General features: G+C 34.3%; 1 protein-coding gene across 1 annotated transcript in view; it reads left to right on the top strand.

Moving 5' to 3' along the window:
* Positions 1-21,676, top strand: part of LOC148948589 (acetylcholine receptor subunit beta-like 2) — a 285,188-nt gene that overhangs the window by 123,796 nt on the left and 139,716 nt on the right. The window contains 1 exon segment of the mRNA XM_089094973.1: positions 16,835-16,964. Within this exon segment, the coding sequence (XP_088951099.1) occupies positions 16,835-16,964 (130 nt within the window).

Genomic DNA, 21,676 nt, shown 5'->3' with positions numbered 1-21,676 from the left:
TAAGGGCGAATATCTATAAAACGAAATCCAGGCGACGATTTTTCTTCCCTGCAAAAATGTCGATCACCTTGTCAGGGCAGATGTCAACGTCCCTATGGACTGCAAGGAGGGCTAAGCCACTCAATAGTTCTTCTCCTGTTGAATTTCTCAGCCAGGTTTTGAGCCTTCTGAGCGTTGAGAAACTTCTTTCCGGAGTAGCAGTGCTAACAGGTAACGTCGCAAGAACAGCCAGAAGAAGAGAAACATTTGGAAAAAAGATAGCGTTGCATGCCTGAAATAAAGACACAGCGAAAATAGGCCTCTTTGATACCGAAATATTCTCTTATTTGATGCGTCACAGCTCAATTTCTTGTTTCAGCCAGTCTTACTCAGGAAGAATGTCATCATGGAACTTAACCGACGATTCCAGGTGTAATGCCTTCAGATCAACAGAGACAGTTTTGGCAGGAGAAAGGACGCTGAGATTTGACAGATTTGAAAGTTTCTGGTGAAGCGCAAATCGTTGTTTCAGCTCGGAAGTGAAGTGGTCCAGGAAAGAAATAAAGAGCGAGGTTCTATAGTGGTTGAGAAGGTCTGGAACGCCTGTATGCATACTCCAGCCACCTCTCGTCCTTGGAACAGTCATCTCCAGTCCTATGTCGCTGGCAAAACGCTGAGCTTCGTCAAAAATAGACGTGAAAGCAGAAGTAGCATTTCTTTGCATTTCCTTTCTTTTTGAAAGGACAGTTTCCACGCGCCTGAATGCAGTTGCCAAATCACAGTCAACTGACTGAAGAGTCTTGCACAATGGAAGCGTAAGGTAGAAAAGCTCTTTGACCACATAGAGACACAGAACAAATTGCGACTGGTTCATCGTGTCCAGCAACTGCGCCGCTTTTGCAGAAGTTTCTGCATGTCCGTTCTCTTCAAGAGCTTCCAGGGATCGCAGGATTGGTCGGTACCGCTCAAGAAAACGCACGACTGAATTCTTGGTGCTCCACCCATCTTGTTTTGCATAGTCCGGTTAAAGTATGTTTCCTCGAATCCGGTAGTATTTCGTTGATCTTCTCTTTTAAATTCTGTGTCCTGAGTGGGGAAGTATGGTAAAAACTGCAAACTTGCGACAAGACACCAAAGAAACGCTTAAACGCCATAATAGAGCATACAGAAGAGATTTGACCAAGTTGAGACTGTGCGCACTACAATGGACGTAAAGTGCCTTCGGATACTTTTCACGTATAACAGCCTGGACAACCCTAAGATGCCCACTCATCGCTGCTGCACCGTCATATCCCTGACCAACCATCTTGTTCAGATTAAGACCAAGGCTTTCGAGAAATTGCAGGATTGATGAAGCCAGACCTTGCCCAGTCAAATCAGAAACTGGGGTAAAACCAAGGAAGTCCTCATGCAAGTTCCCTTTGAAAGTGTAGCAGACGCAAACAGACAGCTGCTCGGTATTCGAAACGTCCGCCGTTTCATCGACAAGCACCAAAAAGCATGGACTTGCGTTTACTCTTTCCACAATAGACTGCTGAAAGAAGCTCCCCGGATGCGGCGATAATACCATTCTTGATGATGGGAGAAAGATATGTGGCATTTCCGGCCGCAGAAAGAAGGTGGTTCTTCAGAACATCGTCACCGTGTCTCGCCCTCAGCCGCAGTAGTGCTCGGAAGTTGCCATCATTGTGAGAAGGTTCTGGATCCGAGACCGAAATGGGGCCGGAATCGTTGATACCACGAAGGGCAAGCTGTTGCCGCCCACAAAATATCACCGTCTCAACAATTTGTCGCAACTTCTGGCGATTTTCCTGAACCTGCGATTTCATCGCCGCGTCTAGTTGGTGCACGATATTGTCCTGCCTTTTCTCCGAGATAGAAATGAAGTTTTCAGCCGATACGATGCAGTTTCTATGAAACTGTGCTTGTTGGTGAGCTGTGAAGCACTCTATCGCATCCTTCCAGTTCCTGAATGGTTTGGTGACTAGGTTCCCCAAGCGCTGGTGGCAGCCTTTGCCAGCTGTCTCTGACGAGAACAGAACGCAAAATCTGCAAAAAGCAGCGTCCTGTATATATATATATATATATATATATATATATATATATATATATATATATATATATATATATATATATATATATATATATATATATATATATATATATATATATATATATATATATATATATATATATATATATATATATATATATATATATATATATATATATATATATATATATATATATATATATATATATATATATATATATATATATATATATATATATATATATATATATATATATATATATATATATATATGTGTGTATATGTGATATATATATCGCAGATCGCCATATTGTGTGCCACTCTTCCGTCCGCATTCCGGGAACAAAGCTTTCTATATATATATATATATATATATATATATATATATATATATATATATATATATATATATATATATATATATATATATATATATATATATATATATATATATATATATATATATATATATATATATATATATATATATATATATATATATATATATATATATATATATATATATATATATATATATATATATATATATATATATATATATATATATATATATATATATATATATATATATATATATATATTCCTTCCTATGCTATTCTAGGAGTTTATGTTCCTTTCCAAACAAAGTGATAAAAAAACACGTCTTTAGCAACTTCGTTCATCATGATAGTGTATAAGGTTTCAATTGCATATGGAATTACACAAGAATATACAGTGCAGTTCGACGTGCACACTGCAAAAAGCAATCAAAACTTTTATATTATATACCTATAAAGTGAACAAACACGTTTTGGAACTATGGTTGAGATTATATAACGCAGCCAGATGGGTTTTTGAAGCATATTCATCATAGCGTGTTTTATTTTTTTTATTTTCTTTGGCAATTGACATTTTTTCTGATAACAAGTACCATTCATTGCGATCGTAACTCTATGTTGGCTCGTTTTATATACTTCAGCTTGTCTATTAATTTGTGATAAATAAAAATCTTGCATCTGGAAAATGAAAAAATAGGTATTTAAACAAAATTTACGATGCTGCTAATTAAATAATAGTAGGCTACACTCAGAATTGTTTGATTGACATATGCTGTTAAATCACTTTATGTAAAAAGCTATCTGTATTTGCAAAAAGGGATAAGGGATTCGCAAATTGGACTGTAGGAACGATCTTATTTGAATAATAGGGAAAAAAAACAGAGCTAGATGAAATTTGCGAATTGGATCATATGAAGGTGGAGAAAAAAAGGGTTAAACCGATTAGCAGTTAAGGTAAACTCGAAGAGCATGTTAACTCATAGCTTATTTATTATAAAATTGGAACAATATCAATCTATGGAAATGGTTAAGGATGATAAAATGGTCTTATGACTTGACCTAGCTTTACTTCTTCGATGTGTTCTGTATAATACACAAGTGGTGTTTGAACAGTGTTGTCAATTTAAAATAGATTTTAGCGTTATAGTGTACTAAAAAGTAGATACTAAGAGAGATGCAGATGGCAAGAAAAGAATTTTAATAATGGATAGCTTTACTATCTTCGATGTGTTCTGTATAATACACAAGTGGCGTTTGAACAGTGTTGTAAGTTTAAAATAGAGTCTAGCGTTATAGTATACTAAAAAGTTGATACTAAGAGAGATTTAGATGGCAAGAAAAGATTTTTAATAATGAAATTCAGAACAAACCTTAGAAATCCTTGCCAATCAAGTAGTAAGGTGTATTTGAGTACGAACCGTCAAGGATCATAAGCATCAACGACCCTAACCACCAGAGACCTCAACCCCCAAAGGTCCCCTATCCCCAAACTCGAAAGGCGCACCCCCCTCCAACTTCTTGGCCCCCTCCCCCCATTTTTTTTCGAATTTTTTTTTTGAATTTTTTTTTAACTTTCCATATTATTTTTTTTAACATGATGTATTTTTTTCAACTTTTTTTTTACATGTCTGAATGAGATGAAACATACTTAAAAATAAAATAAAAATCACTTTTAATATTTTCCAAATTCAAAATGAGAATGATATGGAAATAATAGTCGCAACTTTTACTATTAGAAAAATATTGTCTGTAGTAGCACTTTTTTTCTATTGGACTAATTTTTTTTTTGAACTTCGAAATTATTCAACTTTTTTTTTCGAGTATCTTAAAATGACATGAAATATGCTTATGGCTCTAGCAATTGTACTCTATGCTTGCTTAGAGACACGATGCGGCTTTCCCAATGGTACTCTATGTCCGTTTATTGACACTACCTATTTTATTGGATGTATTAAATCAGTATTTTTTACACAGTGGAACAATAAACACAACGCATATCTCTAAAAAGTGAAGATGGAGCATTTTAAGAAAGTATGTTCACATGATAGTGTTATTGTAGCATTGAATGCTGAGTATTTAAACTATGCTGAGTATTTAAATACTTCAAGGAGAAGTATTTAAACTATGAAAAAAGTACAAGTGGTAGCACAGTTGTAAACGTATGCGTGCATTGTCATGACAGTAAGGAATTAAATTTCTTTGGAGTGCCAAAAAATTCAAATCTTATGATGGTGGATATGCGAGATTGAGATCTCTGGAGATGATTGCACTCAAAGAGAATGCCAACATAAAAATAATAGTTGATGAAGAGGGGCGTCTTCTTGCTAGTGCTTGTGGTAAGATGTTACCCAGTGTTAAACCATATCGTCAGTTTTCGGGTATCAGCATTCAAATGAAAGCAAAGACGAAAAGAAAGGCATACTCTTCTACTAATATCATAAACCATATCTTGTCTACGTGCCGGAACTGTTACCTGTGTAAAAAGAGTGTGATAATAGACAGTGAAGTTGCCAGAAAAATAAAAAGGGCATTGGCAGAAAATATTACTAAGGAATATAAAGATGAATCGATTAAAAACAAAGTACCAGCAAACGTTATTGCCATTGATCAAACAGACAATGAACCAAATAATACCAAAGACGAAAAGTATATTGAGCCTGTCGATGACGCGCCTGTTAAAATTGTGTATGACTCAAAATGGAATAATGATTATTCTACGCATTACGAACTAAGAGAAGACAACAGCTATAGTATCAACAGAGAACATGGTGAACCATTTTATGGAACAGATTCAAAATGTCCAAAGTTGTCATTGATATTAGTAATGTATAATAATAATATATTTTTTGTATTAATATTCTATATGACATTATTTCATTAAAAATATGTTATGCATTACATTGTTATGTGTTCACTATTTTTAGAGTAATCCAGCATATCAAACGTTTAGAATGTCTATTAAAACATCGGAGATGTAAGAAAAGGAATTTGCATACCTCATATGTCGAATAGATAGGTTAACATAGAGAATGAATAAACTCTCTATCAACATCTATTGACAGATATTTGGGATAGCTTTGACGGAATCTAAGTATCAGAGTGAATAAATTCTTTATCAATGTCTTTTGACAGATACGTTTGATAACACTGACATAATTTAAGTATCAAATTGAACAAATTCTTTATTAAAATTCTTTATCAATATCATTTGTCGGGTACGAAAGATAACATTGACAAAATGTATCTATTAGAATGAATAAATTCTTTATCATCAGCCGTTGTCGGATTTGTCATTATGAAAAAATTGTAAGTAAGTAACAAACTCTTTCTTGAATTCACCTCTTGGATACACAATACAGAAATTATAAAAAAAAATAATTGTAATTTCCAGACTTCATTTGTATGCAACAGATACCGAGAGTTCTATGAGTTCTCCCTACAATGCACTCTAAGGGTTTTATGACTCCTCTCCACAATGAATTCAAATGGTTTTAGGACTCATCCCCCTATCAAAAACTCCATTCAACCTTGAGCGAAGGTATAAAAGCGTGATGAAGTACATTTCTACGTAACAACTACATTAATAGCTTCCAAGATGATAGGACTGTATGACACAGAATTTATCGGTTTAAAAAAATCATCTTGTGGTGTTATATTTGAATGTGCATTTTTATTATTGTCTATGGAACTTGAAAAGAAATTGACTGTTACCATTGGATGGTGAACTATAATATGTTTGAGTATGATAAAAGCTTGTGGAGTACTACATTACGTTATATAAACAGACTGGGATTCTACGATAGAGTGATTACACCACTTAATAATAGTGGTCAGGAACTGAGAAATGTTCAGGAGGAAGTCAGTGAAATTTGCAGCTTTTTTGTGGTTGAAGCACTCTATTTAAACGGTAATGTACCTGAAGATAAAGTTTTAATTCAAAAGTGTGACCCTAGGGTTCCACTTTTCAATCTAGAAGAATTTGAGTGTCCTAAATTTGAAGGGGCTTATCACCGTCCTGAAGACGAGGTTAGGTTCTTCGTGCAGTGGATACGCTAGGACATACCTAATCGTGATAAATGCATGAGACACGGTGAACTTTAAGTACTATTTTTATGTAAATATGTGTTTTTTTTTAAAAAATCTATTAATGTGTTTAAGCAATAAATATCTTTAAGCTTAACCCGTCTTTATTCTTTAGAATAGTACTGTTCGTTTCATTAAATTATGAAGAAATTGTAAGTAAGTAACAATTTCTTTCTTGAACTCACCACTTGGATACACAATGCAGAGATTCCATTCAAGAAATTTTAAAAAATTGTAAGTAAGTAGCAAATTCTTTCTTGAATCCCACAGGCATTGAGATAGGCAAACATACGCCCGAGCACATAAGCAAGGAGAGTGAGAGTGACAGAAAACACATATAAATATATAGATTCAGAAATACAAAGCAACAATCACAGGCATTGAGATAAGCAAACACCCACCCAGACACAAAAGCAGAGGAAGTGAAAGAGACAAAAACACATATAAATGTATAGATTCTAACATACAAACCGACAGACACAGGCATTGAGATAAGCAAACACCCACCCAGACACACAGGCAAGGAGAGTGAGGGTGACAAAAACACATATAAATGTAAGGATTCTGACATACAAAGCAACAATCACAAGCATTGAGATAGGCAAACATCCGCCCAGACACATAAGCAAGGAGAGCGACAGAGAAAAAAATAAACGCAAATATATGGATTCTGACATACAAATCGACAACGACAGTCACTTAGATAAGCAAACATTCGTCCGGACGCATAAGCAGTGGCAGTGAGAGAGACAAAACACATGCAAATATATTGATTTGGCATACAAACCGACAGAGACAAGCATTGAGATAGGCAAAGAGAGTGAGAGAGACAAAAACGCATATAAATATATGGATTCAGGCATACAAACCGACAGAGATAGGTATTGGGATAGGCAAACACCCGCCCAGACACATAAGCAGAGGAAGTGAAAGAGACAAAGACAAATATAAATATATGGATTCTGACATAAAAACCGACGAAGACATTCACTGAGATAAGTAAACACCCACCCAGACACATAGGCCCAGAGAGTGAGTGAGACAAAAACACATATAAATATATGGATTCAGGCATACAAACCGACAGACACAGGCATTGAGATAATCAAACATCCACCCAGACACATAGGCAAGGAGAGTGAGAGTGACCAAAACACATATAAATGTAAGGATTTTGACATACAAAGCAACAATCACAGGCATTGAGATAGGCAAACATCCGCCCAGGCACATAGGCAAGGAGAGAGAGTGACAAAAACACATATAAATATATAGATTCAGACATACAAAGGAACAATCACAGGCATTGAGATAGGCAAACACCCGCCCATACACATAAGCAGAGTAAGTGATGGAGACAAAAACACATAGAAATGTAAGGATTCTAACATACAAACTGACAAAAACAGGCATTGAGATAGGCAAACATCCGCCCAGACACATAGGCGAGGAGAGTGAGAGAGACAAAAACACATATAAATATATGGTTTCAGGCCTACAAACCGACAGACACAGGCACTGAGATAAGCAAACACCCGACCAGACACATAAGCGGAAGAAGTGAGAGAGACAAAAAACACATATAAATGCAAGGATTCTGACATACAAAGCAAAAATCACAGGCATTGACATAGGCAAACATCCGCCCAGACACAGAGGCAAGGAGAGCGAGAGTGACAAAAACACATATAAACATATAGATTCAGACGTACAAAGGAACAATCACAGGCATTGAGATAGGCAAACACCCATCCAGACACATAAGCAGAGGAAGTGAAAGAGACAAAAACAAATATAAATATATAGATTCTGACATACAAATCGACAAAGACGGTCACTGAGATAAGCAAACATCTGCCCAGACACATAAGCAAGGAGAGTGAGAGAGACAAAAACGCATGCAAATATATTGATTTATGCATACAAACCGACAGAAACAGGCATTGAGATTGGCAAACACCCGCCCAGACAAATAAGCAGAGGAGAGTGGGAGAGATAAAAACACATATAAATATATGGATTCTGACATACAAACCGACAAAGACAGGCAGTGAAATAGGCAAACACCCGCCCAGACACATAAGCAGAGGAAGTGAGAGAGTCAAAAAACACATATAAATGTAAGGATTCTGACATACAAACTAACAAAGACAGGTACTGAGATAAGCAAACACCCGCCCAGACACATAGGTCATCTATGTATCATCTGTGCTGCCATCTATAATTGATCTAACCTAAATTCAACGAAATAGTGCATAGTCATATCTCAATGGCTGTCATCGTTAGTTTGTATGGTTGAATCAATATATTTGTGTGTGTTTTTATCTCTCCCACTCTCTTTGCCTATGTGTCAGGTTGGATGTTTGCTTCTCCCAGTGCCAGTCTTTGTCGGTTTGTATGTCATAATCTATATATTTATGTGTTTTTGACTCTCTCACTCTCTTTGCCTATATGCCTGGGCAGGTGTTTGCCTATCTCAGTGCCTGTCATTGTTGGTTTGTATGTCTGAATCTATATATTTGCATATGTTTTTGTCTCTCTCACTCTCTGGACCTATGGATCTGGGCCGGTGTTTGCTTATCTCAGTGCCTGTCTTTGTTAGTTTTTATGTCAGAATCCTTACATTTATATGTGTTTTTTTATTCTCTCACTTCCTCTGCTTATGTGTCTGGGCGGGTGTTTGCCTATCTCACTGCCTGTCTTTGTCGGTTTGTATGTCAGAATCCATATATTTATATGTGTTTTTATCTCTCCCAAACTCCTCTGCTTATGTGTCTGGGCGGGTGTTTGCCTATCTCAATGCCTGTCTCTGTTGGTTTGTATGCATGGATCAATATATTTGCATGTGTTTTTGTCTCTCTCACTCTCCTTGCTTATGTGTCTCGGCGGATGTTGGCTTATCTCAGTGACTTTCATTGTCGATTTGTATGTCAGAATCTGTATATTTATATTTGTTTTTGTCTCTTTCACTTCCTCTGCTTATGTGTCTAGGTGGGTGTTTGCCTATCTCAATGCCTGTGATTGTTCCTTTGTACGTCTGAATCTATATATTTATATGTGTGTTTGTCACATCGCTCTCCTTGCCTATGTGTCCTGGGCGGATGTTTGCCTATGTCAATGCCTGTGATTGTTGCTTTGCATGTCAGAATCCTTAGATTTATATGTCTGTTTTGTCTCTCTCACTTCCTCTGCTTATGTGTCTGGTCGGGTGTTTGCTTACCTCAGTGCCTGTGTCTGTCGGTTTGTATGCCTGAAACCATATATTTATATGTGTTTTTGTCTCTCTCACTCTCCTTGCCTATGTGTCTGGGCGGATGTTTGCTTATCTCAACTTCCTCTGCTTATGTGTCTGGGCGGGTGTTTGCCTATCTCAATGCCTGTTATTGTTCCTTTGTACGTCTGAATCTATATATTTATATGTGTTTTTGTCATTCTCGCTCTCCTTGCCTATATGTCTGGGCGGATGTTTGCCTATATCAATGCCTGTGATTGTTGCTTTGTATGTGTTAATCCTTACATTTATATGTGTTTTTTGTCTTTCTCACTTCCTCTGCTTATGTGTTTGGGTGGGTGTTTGCCTATCTCAATGCCTGTGTCTGTCGGTTTGTATGCCTGAATCCATTTATTTATATGTGTTTTTGTCTCACTCACTCTCTGGGCCTATGTGTCTGGGTGGGTGTTTGCTTATCTCAGTGAATGTCTTTGTCGGTTTGTATGTCAGAATCTATATATTTATATGTGTTTTTGTCTCTTTCACGTCCTCTGCTTATGTGTCTGGGCGGTTGTTTGCCTATCTCAATGCCTGTGATTGTTGCTTTGTATTTCTGAATCTATATATTTATATGTGTTTTTTGTCACTCTCACTCTCCTTGCTTAGGTGCCTGGGCGGATGTTTGCTTATCTCAATGCCTGTGGGATTCAAGAAAAAATTAGCTACTTACTTACAATTTTTTCATAATTTCTTGAATGGAACCTCTGCATTGTGTATCCAAGTGGTGAGTTCAAGAAAGAAATTGTTACTTACTTTCAATTTCGTCATAATTTAATGAAATGAAAAGAACTATTCTAAAGAATAAAGACGGGTTAAACTTAAAGATATTTATTGCTTAAACACATTAATAGATTTTTGAGAAAACACATATTTACATAAAAATAGTACTTAAAGTTCACCGTGTCTCATGCATTTATCACGATCAGGTATGTCCTTAGGTATACACTGCGCGAAGAACCTAACCTCGTCTTCAGGACGGTGATAAGCCCCTTCAAATTTAGGACACTTAAATTGTTCTAGATTGAAAAGTGGAATCCTAGGGTCACACTTTTGAATTAAAACTTTATCTGTAGGTACATTACCGTTTACATAGAGTACTTCAAACCCAAAAAAGCTGCAAATTTCACTGACTTCCTTCTGAACATTTCTCAGTTCCTGACCACTATTATTAAGTGGTGTAATCACTCTATCGTAGAATCCCAGTCTGTTTATATAACGTAATGTAGTACTCCACAAGCTTTTATCATACTCAAACATATTATAGTTCACCATCCAATGATAACAGTCAATTTCTTCGAGTTCCATAGACTATAATAAAAATGCATATTAAAATATAACACTAAAAGATGATTTTTTTAAACCAATAAATTCTGTGGCATACAGTCCTATCATATTTGAAGCGATTAATGTTGCCTTCACGTGGAGAAGAACTTCATAATACTGTTAAGCCTTTATTCAAGGTTGCACATAGTTTGTGCTAAGGGGATGATTTCCCAAACCATTTAAATTAATTGTTGTGAGGAATCAAAAGACCCTTGGAGTGCATTGCGGGGAGGAGTCATAGAACTCTCGGTATCTATTGCATGCAAATGAAGTCTGGAAATTAAAATTTTTTTTTTAATTTCTGTATTGTATATGCAAGAGGTGAATTCAAGAAAGAGTTTGTTACTTACTTACAATTTTTTCATAATGACAAACCCGACAACGGATGATGATAAAGAATTTATTCATTCTAATAGATAGATTTTGTCAATGTTATCTTTCGTACCCGACAAATGTTATCGATAAAGAATTTTAATAAAGAATTTGTTCAATTTGATACTTAAATTATGTCAGTGTTATCAAACGTCAAAAGACATTGATAAAAAATTTATTCACTCTGATACTTAGATTTCGTCAAAGCTATCCCAAGTATCTGTCAATAGATCTTGATAGAGAATTTATTCATTCTCTATGTTAACCTATCTATCCGAAAAATGAGGTATGCAAATTCCTTATCTTACATTTGCGATGTTTTAACAGACATTCTAAACGTTTGATATGCTGGCTTACTCTAAAAATAATGAACACATAACATTGTAATGCATAACATATTTTTAATGTATTAATGTCATGTAGAATATTAATACAAAAAATATATTAACATTATACATTATTAATATCAATGAACAACTTTGGACATTTTGAATCTGTTCCATAAAATGGTTCACCATGTTCTCTCTTGATACTATAGATGTTGTCTTCTCTTAGTTCGTAGTCAGTAGAATAATCATTATTCCATTTTGAGTCATACACAATTTTTACAGGCGTGTCATTGACAGGCTCAATATACTTTTTGTCTTTGGTATTATTTGGTTCATTGAATGTTTGATCAATGGTAGTAAAGTTTGCTGGTACTTTGTTTTTCATCGATTCATCTTTATATTCCTTAGTGATATTTTCTCCCAATACGCTTTTTATTTTTCTGGCAAATTCACTGTCTATTATCACACTATTTTTACACAGGTAAAAGTTCCGGTACGTAGACAAGATATGGCTTATGATATTAGTAGAAAAGTAGGCCTTTCTTTTCGTCTTTGCTTTCATTTGAATGCTAATACCCGAAAGCTGACGATATGGTTTAACACTGGGCAACACGTTATCACAAGCACTAGCAAAAAGATGCCCCTCTTCATGGACTATTATTTTTATGTTGGCATTCTCTTTGAGTGCAATCATCTCCGGAGATCTCAATCTCGCATATCCACCATCATAAGAGTTGAATTTTTTTGGTAGTCCAAAGACATTTAATTCCTTACTCTCATGACAATGCAAGCATACGTTTCTGATGGTGCTACCACTTGTACTTATTTCATAGTTTAAATACTTCTCCTTGTCAGCTATCAACGCTACAATAACACCATCATGTGAACATACTTTCTTAAAATGCTTCCTCTTCACTTCTTAGAGATATGCGTTGTGTTTATTGTTCCACTGTGTACAAAATACTGATTTAATACATCGAATAAACCAGGTATTGTCGATAAACGGACATAGAGCACCATTGGGAAAGCCGCACCGTGTCTCTGAGCAAGCTTAGACTACAATTATTAGAGCCATAAGCATATTTCATGTCATTTTAAGATACGTGAAAAAAAAAAGTTGAATAATTTCGAAGTCCAAAAAAAAATTTAGTCCAATAAAAAAAAAGTGCTACTACAAACAATATTTTTCTAATAGTAAAAGTTGCAACTAACATTTCTATATCATTCTCATTTTGAATTTATTGAATATTAAATGTGATTTTTTTTATTTTTAAGTGTTTCATCTCATTCGAAGACATGTAAAAAAAAGTTGACAAAAATATATCATGTTAAAAAATGAAATAAAAAAAAATTAAAAAAAAAAATCAAAAAAAAATTAAAAAAAAATGGGGGGAGGGGGCCAAAAAGTTGGAGGGGGGGGGGGTGAGCCCTTCGAGTTTGGGGATAGGGGACCTTTGGGGGTTGAGGTCTCTGGTGGTTAGGGTCGTTGGTGCTTATGATCCTTGACGGTTCGTGCTCACATACACCTTACTACTTGATTTGCAAGGATTTTTAAGGTTTGTTGTGAATTTCAGCATTAAAATTCTTTTCTTGCCTTCTACATCTCTCTTAGTATCAACTTTTTAGTATACTATAACGTTAGAGTCTATTTTAAACTGACAACACTGTTCAAAAGCCACTTGTGTATTATACTGAACACATCGAAGAAGTAAAGCTATCCATTATTAAAATTCTTTTTTTGCCATCTACATCTCTCTTAGTATCAACTTTTTAGTTTACTATAACGTTAACCTCTATTTTAAATTGACAACCCTGTTCAAACACCACTTGTGTATTATACAGAACACATCGAAGAAGTAAAGCTAGGTCAAGTCATAAGACTATTTTATCGTCGTTAATAATTTCCATAGATTGATATTGTTCCAAATTTATAATAAACAAGCTATGTGTTAACATGCTCTTCGAAGTTACCTTAACTGCTAATCGGTTTAACCCTTTTTTTCTCCACCCTCATATGATCCAATTCGCAAATGTTATCTAGCTCTGTTTTTTTCCCTATTATTCAAATAAGACCGTTCGTACAGTCCAATTCGCGAATCCCTTATTCCTTTTTGCAAATAAAGTTAGTTTTTACGTAAAGTGATTTAACAGTATATGTCAATCAAACAATTCTGAGTTTAGCCTACTATTCTTTAATTAGCAGCATCGCACATTTTGTTTAAATACTTATTTTTTCATTTTCCAGATTCAAGATTTTTATTTAACACAAATGAATAGACAAGCTGAAGTATATAAAACCAGCCAACATAGAGCTACGATCGCAATGAATGGTAGTACTTGTTATCAGAAAAAAATGTCAATTGCCAAAAAAAAAAAAACACGCTATGATGAATGTGCTTCAAAAACCCATCTGGCTGCGTTATATAGTCTCAACCATAGTTCCAAAACGTGTTTGTTCACTTTATAGGTATATAATATAAAATTTTTGATCGCTCTTTGCAATGTGCACGTCGAACTGCACTGTATATTCTTGTGTAATTCCATATGCAATTGAAACTTTATACACTATCATGATGAACGAAGTTGCTAAAGACGTGTTTTTTTATCACTTTGTTTGGAAAGGAACATAAACTCCTAGAATAGTATAGGAAGGAATATATATATATATATATATATATATATATATATATATATATATATATATATATATATATATATATATATATATATATATATATATATATATATATATATATATATATATATATATATATATATATATAAAAAAAAAAAAAAAAAAAAAAAAAATAAAAAAAAAAAAAAAAAAAAAAAAAAATTAAAAAAAAATATATATATATATATATATATATATATATATATATATATATATATATATATATATATATATATATACAGACAGACAGAGAGACACAGAGACAGAACACATATATATATATATATATATATATATATATATATATATAAAGAAAGAAGAGATAGAAGAATATATATATATATATATATATATATATATATATATATATATATATATATATATATATATATATATATATATATATATATATATATATATATATATATATATATATATATATATATATATATATATATGTATATATGTGTATTATTATATTTTTTTTTTTTTGTTTTTTATATATATATATATATATATTGCTAATTACTGTGTTTTTTTTTATCACTTTGTTTGGAAAGAAACATAAACTCCTAGAATAGCAATAGAGAATATATATATATATATATATATATATATATATATATATATATATATATATATATATATATATATATATATATATATATATATATATATATATATATATATATATATATATATATATATATATATATATATATCTCTCTATATATATATATATATATCTATATATATATATATATATATATATCTATATATATATATATATATATATATATATATATATATATATATATATATATATATATATATATATATATATATATATATATATATATATATATATATATATATATATATATATATATATATATATATATATATATATATATATATATATATATATATATATATATATATAACGAAGTTGCTAAAGACGTGTTTTTTTATCACTCTGTTTGGAAAGGTACCAAGGGAACATATGTGTGAGAGGATACTCACTCTCTTTGAAAAGGTGTAGAGGTCCCAGCAAAAGTATGGGAATTCCTATACGTCCCAGCAAAATGAAGGGCCTTGTGAGAGGATACTCACTCTCTTTGAAAAGATGTATACGTCCCAGCAAATAGCATGGGAATTCCTGTACGTCCCAGCAAAATGGAAGACCATGTGAGAGGATACTCACCCTCTTTGAAAAGGTGTAGAGCATCCATGGAAATGTTTTCCTAGGGCATCCATGGAATTCCATAGATACATTCTACTCGCGATAGGGCAAAACTCTCAACACAAATACTAGACAGTCCCTTCCGGTCACATTATTCACATTTATTAGGCATTCAATTGGCAGGTTAGTTAATTATGATTTCTGTCATCTAACACACTTATAAAATTACAAAAATTTCTTTTTTAATAAATTATCTGAATTTGTTATTCGAACCTTTTATTTATTTGTTATTCAACCTAAGTATCCAAATACTTTTCAAATTCAAAAATTATTATTGTCACTATTTTACATGTGCGCAAAATTTACACTTTTTTTTTGGGGGGGGGGGTTGAGTGGGGAGGGAGAATTTTCTGGGGGGTGAATTTCATGTGTGGGTGGGTGGAATTTTCCATTTTGAAATAAATTTTATTTGCATGTCTTTTTGTGACTCTGCGTATGTAATCAAAATAAATTACATAGGTAGTATATATAAATTTAGGATAAAGGAGAACCTTGTGCAGTCTGGGATTAGCTTTACTGTGGAAAGTATGATGTTAAAAAAAAATCGATGCTCGTGTTTATCGATGTGCATCATCGTGTTTTTGATTTGTTTACTAGACTTTCTAATGAAGGAATTTTTCCAGGGGCGAATTTTTTGTGGGCGGGAGTTCAGGTGTGAATTTTGTACGGTAAGGGTTTCTACGGGTTAGGGGAGGGGGAAACTGCATTGTTTGGAATTTCCCGTGGGTGGAGAATTGTTGGCGGAGGACATTTTTCGGGGGACATTTTTCAAATACGTGTACATGGAAAAATACGATCGGCCTTAATCTGGGGGATTTTCCACGCGGAAAAATTTTGTAGGGGGCTTTCACGGAGGGGTAGTTTTCCGCAGAAGAATTTCTTAGGGGGAATTTGACTTGAATTTCCTTTATTTTGAGATCGCAGCATGGCGTGACGGGTAAGCTAGTTTTTACTAAAGTCTGTGTTAGAATTTCGGCTGTTCTCGGTCTTGGCATCACTTTACTCATAAGCTAGTTATCAAGAACTATTTGACCAATAGACCATACGAGTTTTGTTGACAAAGTACTCCTGCGGAGAGACTTCCTAAGTGCTTCGCACCTATGTCTTGGCCAAGCAAACTTTGGGCTCATGTTATATCCTTTAATCAGCATTGTTACAAATAATTGCAGGTGGATTTACGTCTAATGCAGGAAGAATCTGACTTGTCAGAATTTTATCTGTCCGTTGAATGGGATATATTAGAAGTTCCAGCAAAAAGGAATGAAGACTATTTTCCGTTCCGTGAAGAACCTTATATAGGTAAGAAATATGTTTATCCTGATAGGTCAGACTCTTATTTATTCTTTACCTCAAGCCTAATAATTTGTTAGATTGCTGAAAAAAACTCAAAGTCAAGGTCGTGTTTAAAAAAAGAAAAGGTCAATGTTCGTATCATTGAACCCTTGTATAACTTAACCCCGTACAATTTTACCCATGTAAATGAACTCTAGTGCAACAGAACCCCCGTTTAACTGAACCTCCGTGAAAATCGACCTCCGTGCGGTTATAGCCCATTTAACAGAATTCTCGTTCAACTGGGCCTCTTTTAACTCAGCCCGCGTTTAACTCAACCCCCGTTTAACTCAATCCTCATTTAACTCAACCACCATCTAAATCAAGCCATATTTGCCTAAACTCAACCCAAGGCCGAAGTATTAGTGCTGATTCGAAGCTAAAAATTTGCTTCTCCCTTTATTTGTACTATATAACTTATAATATCCATATGGCAAACCCAGGAACTTTTCAAAATTGAAAGAAACGGTACTTGTATGATATACATCCTACCTAATATTCTTCTAGTATGTAGCCTATCTCTGAGGCTCAATCATAATAAAATATACCAAAGTAAGATACAAATATAATACTTTAGAAACATATTTGGGCTATACATTTGCACATTCAGGGGGGTAGGGGTTAAGATAGCGGGTCTGCATGCCTACTTTATTAGGTACAATTATTCTGTATATTATGTAATAAGAATTGTTTTCTAACTTCACATTGTCTAAATGATTTACCCCAAGAGTGGATCCAGGATTTTTGTTCGGGGGGGAGGGGGGTGTTTACCCGATTTTTTCCCGTGGACTTTTTCTAACATCCTGCGTAAGCTGATCAGAACCGAATTTTTCGACTAATTTTCGACTCGGTCAATTTTGTTTTGGAGGGGGGGGGGGGGGGGTTTAAACCGGATAATCCCCCCTGGATACGGCCTTGCTTTACCCCACCCTCACCGCCTATTGTCAAATATACAGCTCGAATTACGTATTTTCCATTTATTCTGTCACTTCTAATTTGTCTTGTCTCACGCTAACTTGAAAGAAAGTAATGAAAAAAAAAATCGGTTCAATAGTGCTTCAATGAATTAGCAACTTGAGCGGTAGGGCGTTTATCATACAAGTACGAAAGAAACTTTCAGGAATGGGTCTATTGCTAAAATCATGGCCTGATAAAGTAAATTTTTGGTTTTATTCCAAATTATGAGCTTTTTAATTAGTGCTCGAAAATGGATTTGCCAAGGTTCAAGTAAAAACACTGGTTTTGTACCCGGTTCTCAAAGTCCTTTCAAATAGAATTTTGAATTTACGTAAAAATTACGTTTTCTATTTATATTGCTGGTTTAAGGAGGGTTGAGATGAATGTTGATTTGAACGAGGGTTGAGCAAAATATGGTTGGGTTAAACGAGTTTGGAGATGCGTGAAGATTAAGTAAAATGAGTATTGAATTTAATGGGGTTGAACTTCGCAAGGGTTAGATTACACGGGAATTGAGTTGAATGAGGTTGAATTCAACGGGGTCGAATTGAATGGCTATTGAGTTGAATGAGTGTATATTTGAATGGGGGTTGCGGGTTGACTTGAATAGGGGTGAAGTTGCACGGGAGTGAGTTGCACAAGATTGAGATGCACGAGGGTTCAGTTAAACGGGGCTTAAGTTGCAGGAGGGTTTACTTGCACAGAGTCCAGTTACTCAAGGGTCAGTTGAAAGGGGGTTCAGTTGAACGGGGGTTCAATTGAACAGAGGTTCAATTGCATGGTGGCAAAGTTACAATAGAGTGGTGACAGCATAATGCTTTTAGAATGAGCCATAGGCACTACTTCTTTTTTCCTTAGATAACGAAGAAGTTTAACGGCTTTACCCTCAGGGCAAGGTGCAGGTGCATGTTACATAGTAGGGGGTGGTTTTTTCGAGATGCACGTGTTAATTACTTAAAAACCTAGAGGTAGAGGGCTTGTTTACTTCAGGATTTCTTTAGTTTTTATGGCATAGGGGGGATGTTTTCTAAAAGATGCAGGGGCTTGTTGCATAAGAGTTTCTTTGATTTTGTAAAAACCTTCAGGGGTCCCGCCCAATCGAGATTTCTTTGTTTGTTACGTAATATAGAATGTTAAGTTATGCAAATATTACATAATAGAGAGTTTCAAAGTCCGTTAGTCAAGTGGGGAAGTCCCGGCTGTAAAAATAATCATGGTATAATATCTACAGATGAGGGTGACGCAATCTGGCTTAACTTTTTGGATCTTACGACTTGTGTCAGCATTGAAAAAGGGTTCAGTGTGTCAGCATCAAGGATATTATTCACTAGTTATGGATGCTTTTACTCTATTGGATATTGAAGGCGCTAACAATATCGAAACGAAGCCTAGAGTGCCAAATGCTGCAGTAGAAACTGCAAGGGGTTGTCGGCTAACCCTAGAATGGGACGAGATATTTGCGCGATATGTAATATTATTAAGAAAATTCAAGTCGGGAGATTATCCATACTTTGCAGCAAAAGTGAATATGATACATGTACAGAGACTACAAGACGAATTAAATGCATTAGTGAAATATATCGAAGACAACAACCGGGATAAATCCATAAAAAAGGAGTAGGTTTATTGCTAGTGAAAAAGAATCTGCGTTAGTCTATAATCGGTATTGAGAGTGTCAAGATTAAAAAAATGACTGGATTTTAGAACCAAAAAATAATACGGAACCTAGTAACTTTGGAAAATCGTTTGATTCTAGAGGATGATTTTCTAGAGTTATTTCTTCAAAGGAAGATATTTTCTCAAAGAATGCTTAACTATATAATGAGAAATAATTCCCCCTCTTTGGATTATTGTATGGAACGTTTACGTCGTGGCCCAGATGCATTTACTCAATTTATTGACATACTAATTGAAACAAAACAAAATGATAATGTGGTTTGGCTTTTAACCACCACCTAGACGGTCATTTGTAAGGCAACAGGAAATAAGTCAAAATATCATTTCTAAAACAGTTTTCTGAGGTCACTCGATTACTCCTGTTCCTAGAAGATATTCATTTTATTGATCGCAATTCAGTTTTTTTTGGAAGTGAGACAGTCAACATTGGAAAAAAATGTTTTACATATTTCTATTAGGTTTGTATACATTGAGCAACTGGTCATGCTTAGAAGAATTGTACTATTATTGATGCCTATAATGAAAAGTGTAGATTATACACTCCATGTAAATTGCATAGAGGATACGCAATGCAAATTAAAGACTGTAATTCCTGTTTTGAAATCATTTGTGACTCTCACACTAGAGGTTTCCTAGGCTCCAATTGTCACTTTGATAAATGTGATCAATTGGGAGAGACTTACCCTGGCATGATTGCAAAAAACCTAAACGGGATTTCAGTTTATCTTTAAGAGACTGGTATCGTCGTGGTTTTAAATTGCTTTGGGAGGAAGAAACTGGTCTACGCTTCAATTGCTGGAGTAATAAGGGAGTCTGGTTTTTACTATATCGGTGTGAAGATAATGGTTACTATGATTATAAACCTACTGATGCTTATTTGCTGTTACCAAAAGTGATTTTTCATATGAAAATTTTGTGTGCAACATTGCTTCAAATAAGCAAATCGAAACACGTGAACTTTATAATATGAATGAAAATAGAATCATTGACTGTACGAAAAGATATAATAAAAATAAAGTTACAATATATAGTAGAAAATGTGATCCTAAATTTGCATGCCAAGATGAATACAAGTTGAATCCTGGCGAGCTGACGCCACTTATCATTAAGGATGGTTACCCATAATTTTAAGACAAAATCTAAGGGACAAAAAGTTTAGTACATATAAGTTATATTAATGAACAAATTCGCATAACTTTTTAAAGCATTCAGTCTTAAGGCACTAAAATTTATATTATACAGGCCAGAAAAAGTATTTTAAGCTAGAAAGTTGTTAAATCGAGGAGTGTCACTATAATTGCTAAGAAACTCATTGTAAGTATATCCACTACATCGAAAACTAAAATACAATAGTGCATGAAAACCACAGCTTTTGGCTGATAAATTTTGTGCTCGCTTTCAGTTTTGAATAATAATATATTTCCGCTTTGTTCAAGAAAGGTTTTGATGTGAGGCGTTTAGAATGCATACGCGAGGTCAAGAGTATTGAAAAATTTAATATTCTTCGGTGTTCGAAAGATACATAGCCAATGCCCCGTCTTTACAGTTGATGGGCTACTATTAACAACGGTAAGGGTACTATTAACAGTTTGAATATGCTCGAGGAAATCCGAGGGTATGCAATAGGATTTTATTTGGACATGTAGGGATCAAAATTGAATACATTTATTATTTGATTTGTGTTCATGGTGCCAAGTCTAATAGAACAGTGCTATCAGGGGTAATTTCCCAATTGGTTTCAAATTGATTTAGCGAGATTAATGCAAAATTCTCCTCCAATGGCTCGGCAAAGGTACACTCTAAACGTACTGTACCCGTTCGGACAATAGTCATATCTTGAGTGCCGGACAAATCCAATATAATGATACCCTGAGTTTTGCAAACATTTTTTCGATTATTCCTTGTTAAAATAATTGTGAATCTTGATCTAGAGATTGCATTTTCAATTGATTTAAGATCCTGTAAGATATACCAAAGGATAATTTATTGAGTGGAATTCCATTTACTTTACACAAAAAAGATGTAAGTCCAAACATTCCAAATTT

The sequence above is a fragment of the Artemia sp. Qi Xiang Cuo genome, chromosome 9, assembly GCF_049724085.1.
Source record: "Artemia sp. Qi Xiang Cuo chromosome 9, ASM4972408v1, whole genome shotgun sequence".
In the NCBI taxonomy this organism is placed as follows: Eukaryota; Metazoa; Arthropoda; class Branchiopoda; order Anostraca; family Artemiidae; genus Artemia; species Artemia sp. Qi Xiang Cuo.
Note: the sequence above shows the minus strand (reverse complement) of the source record. Positions and strands in the feature narration are given on the sequence as shown.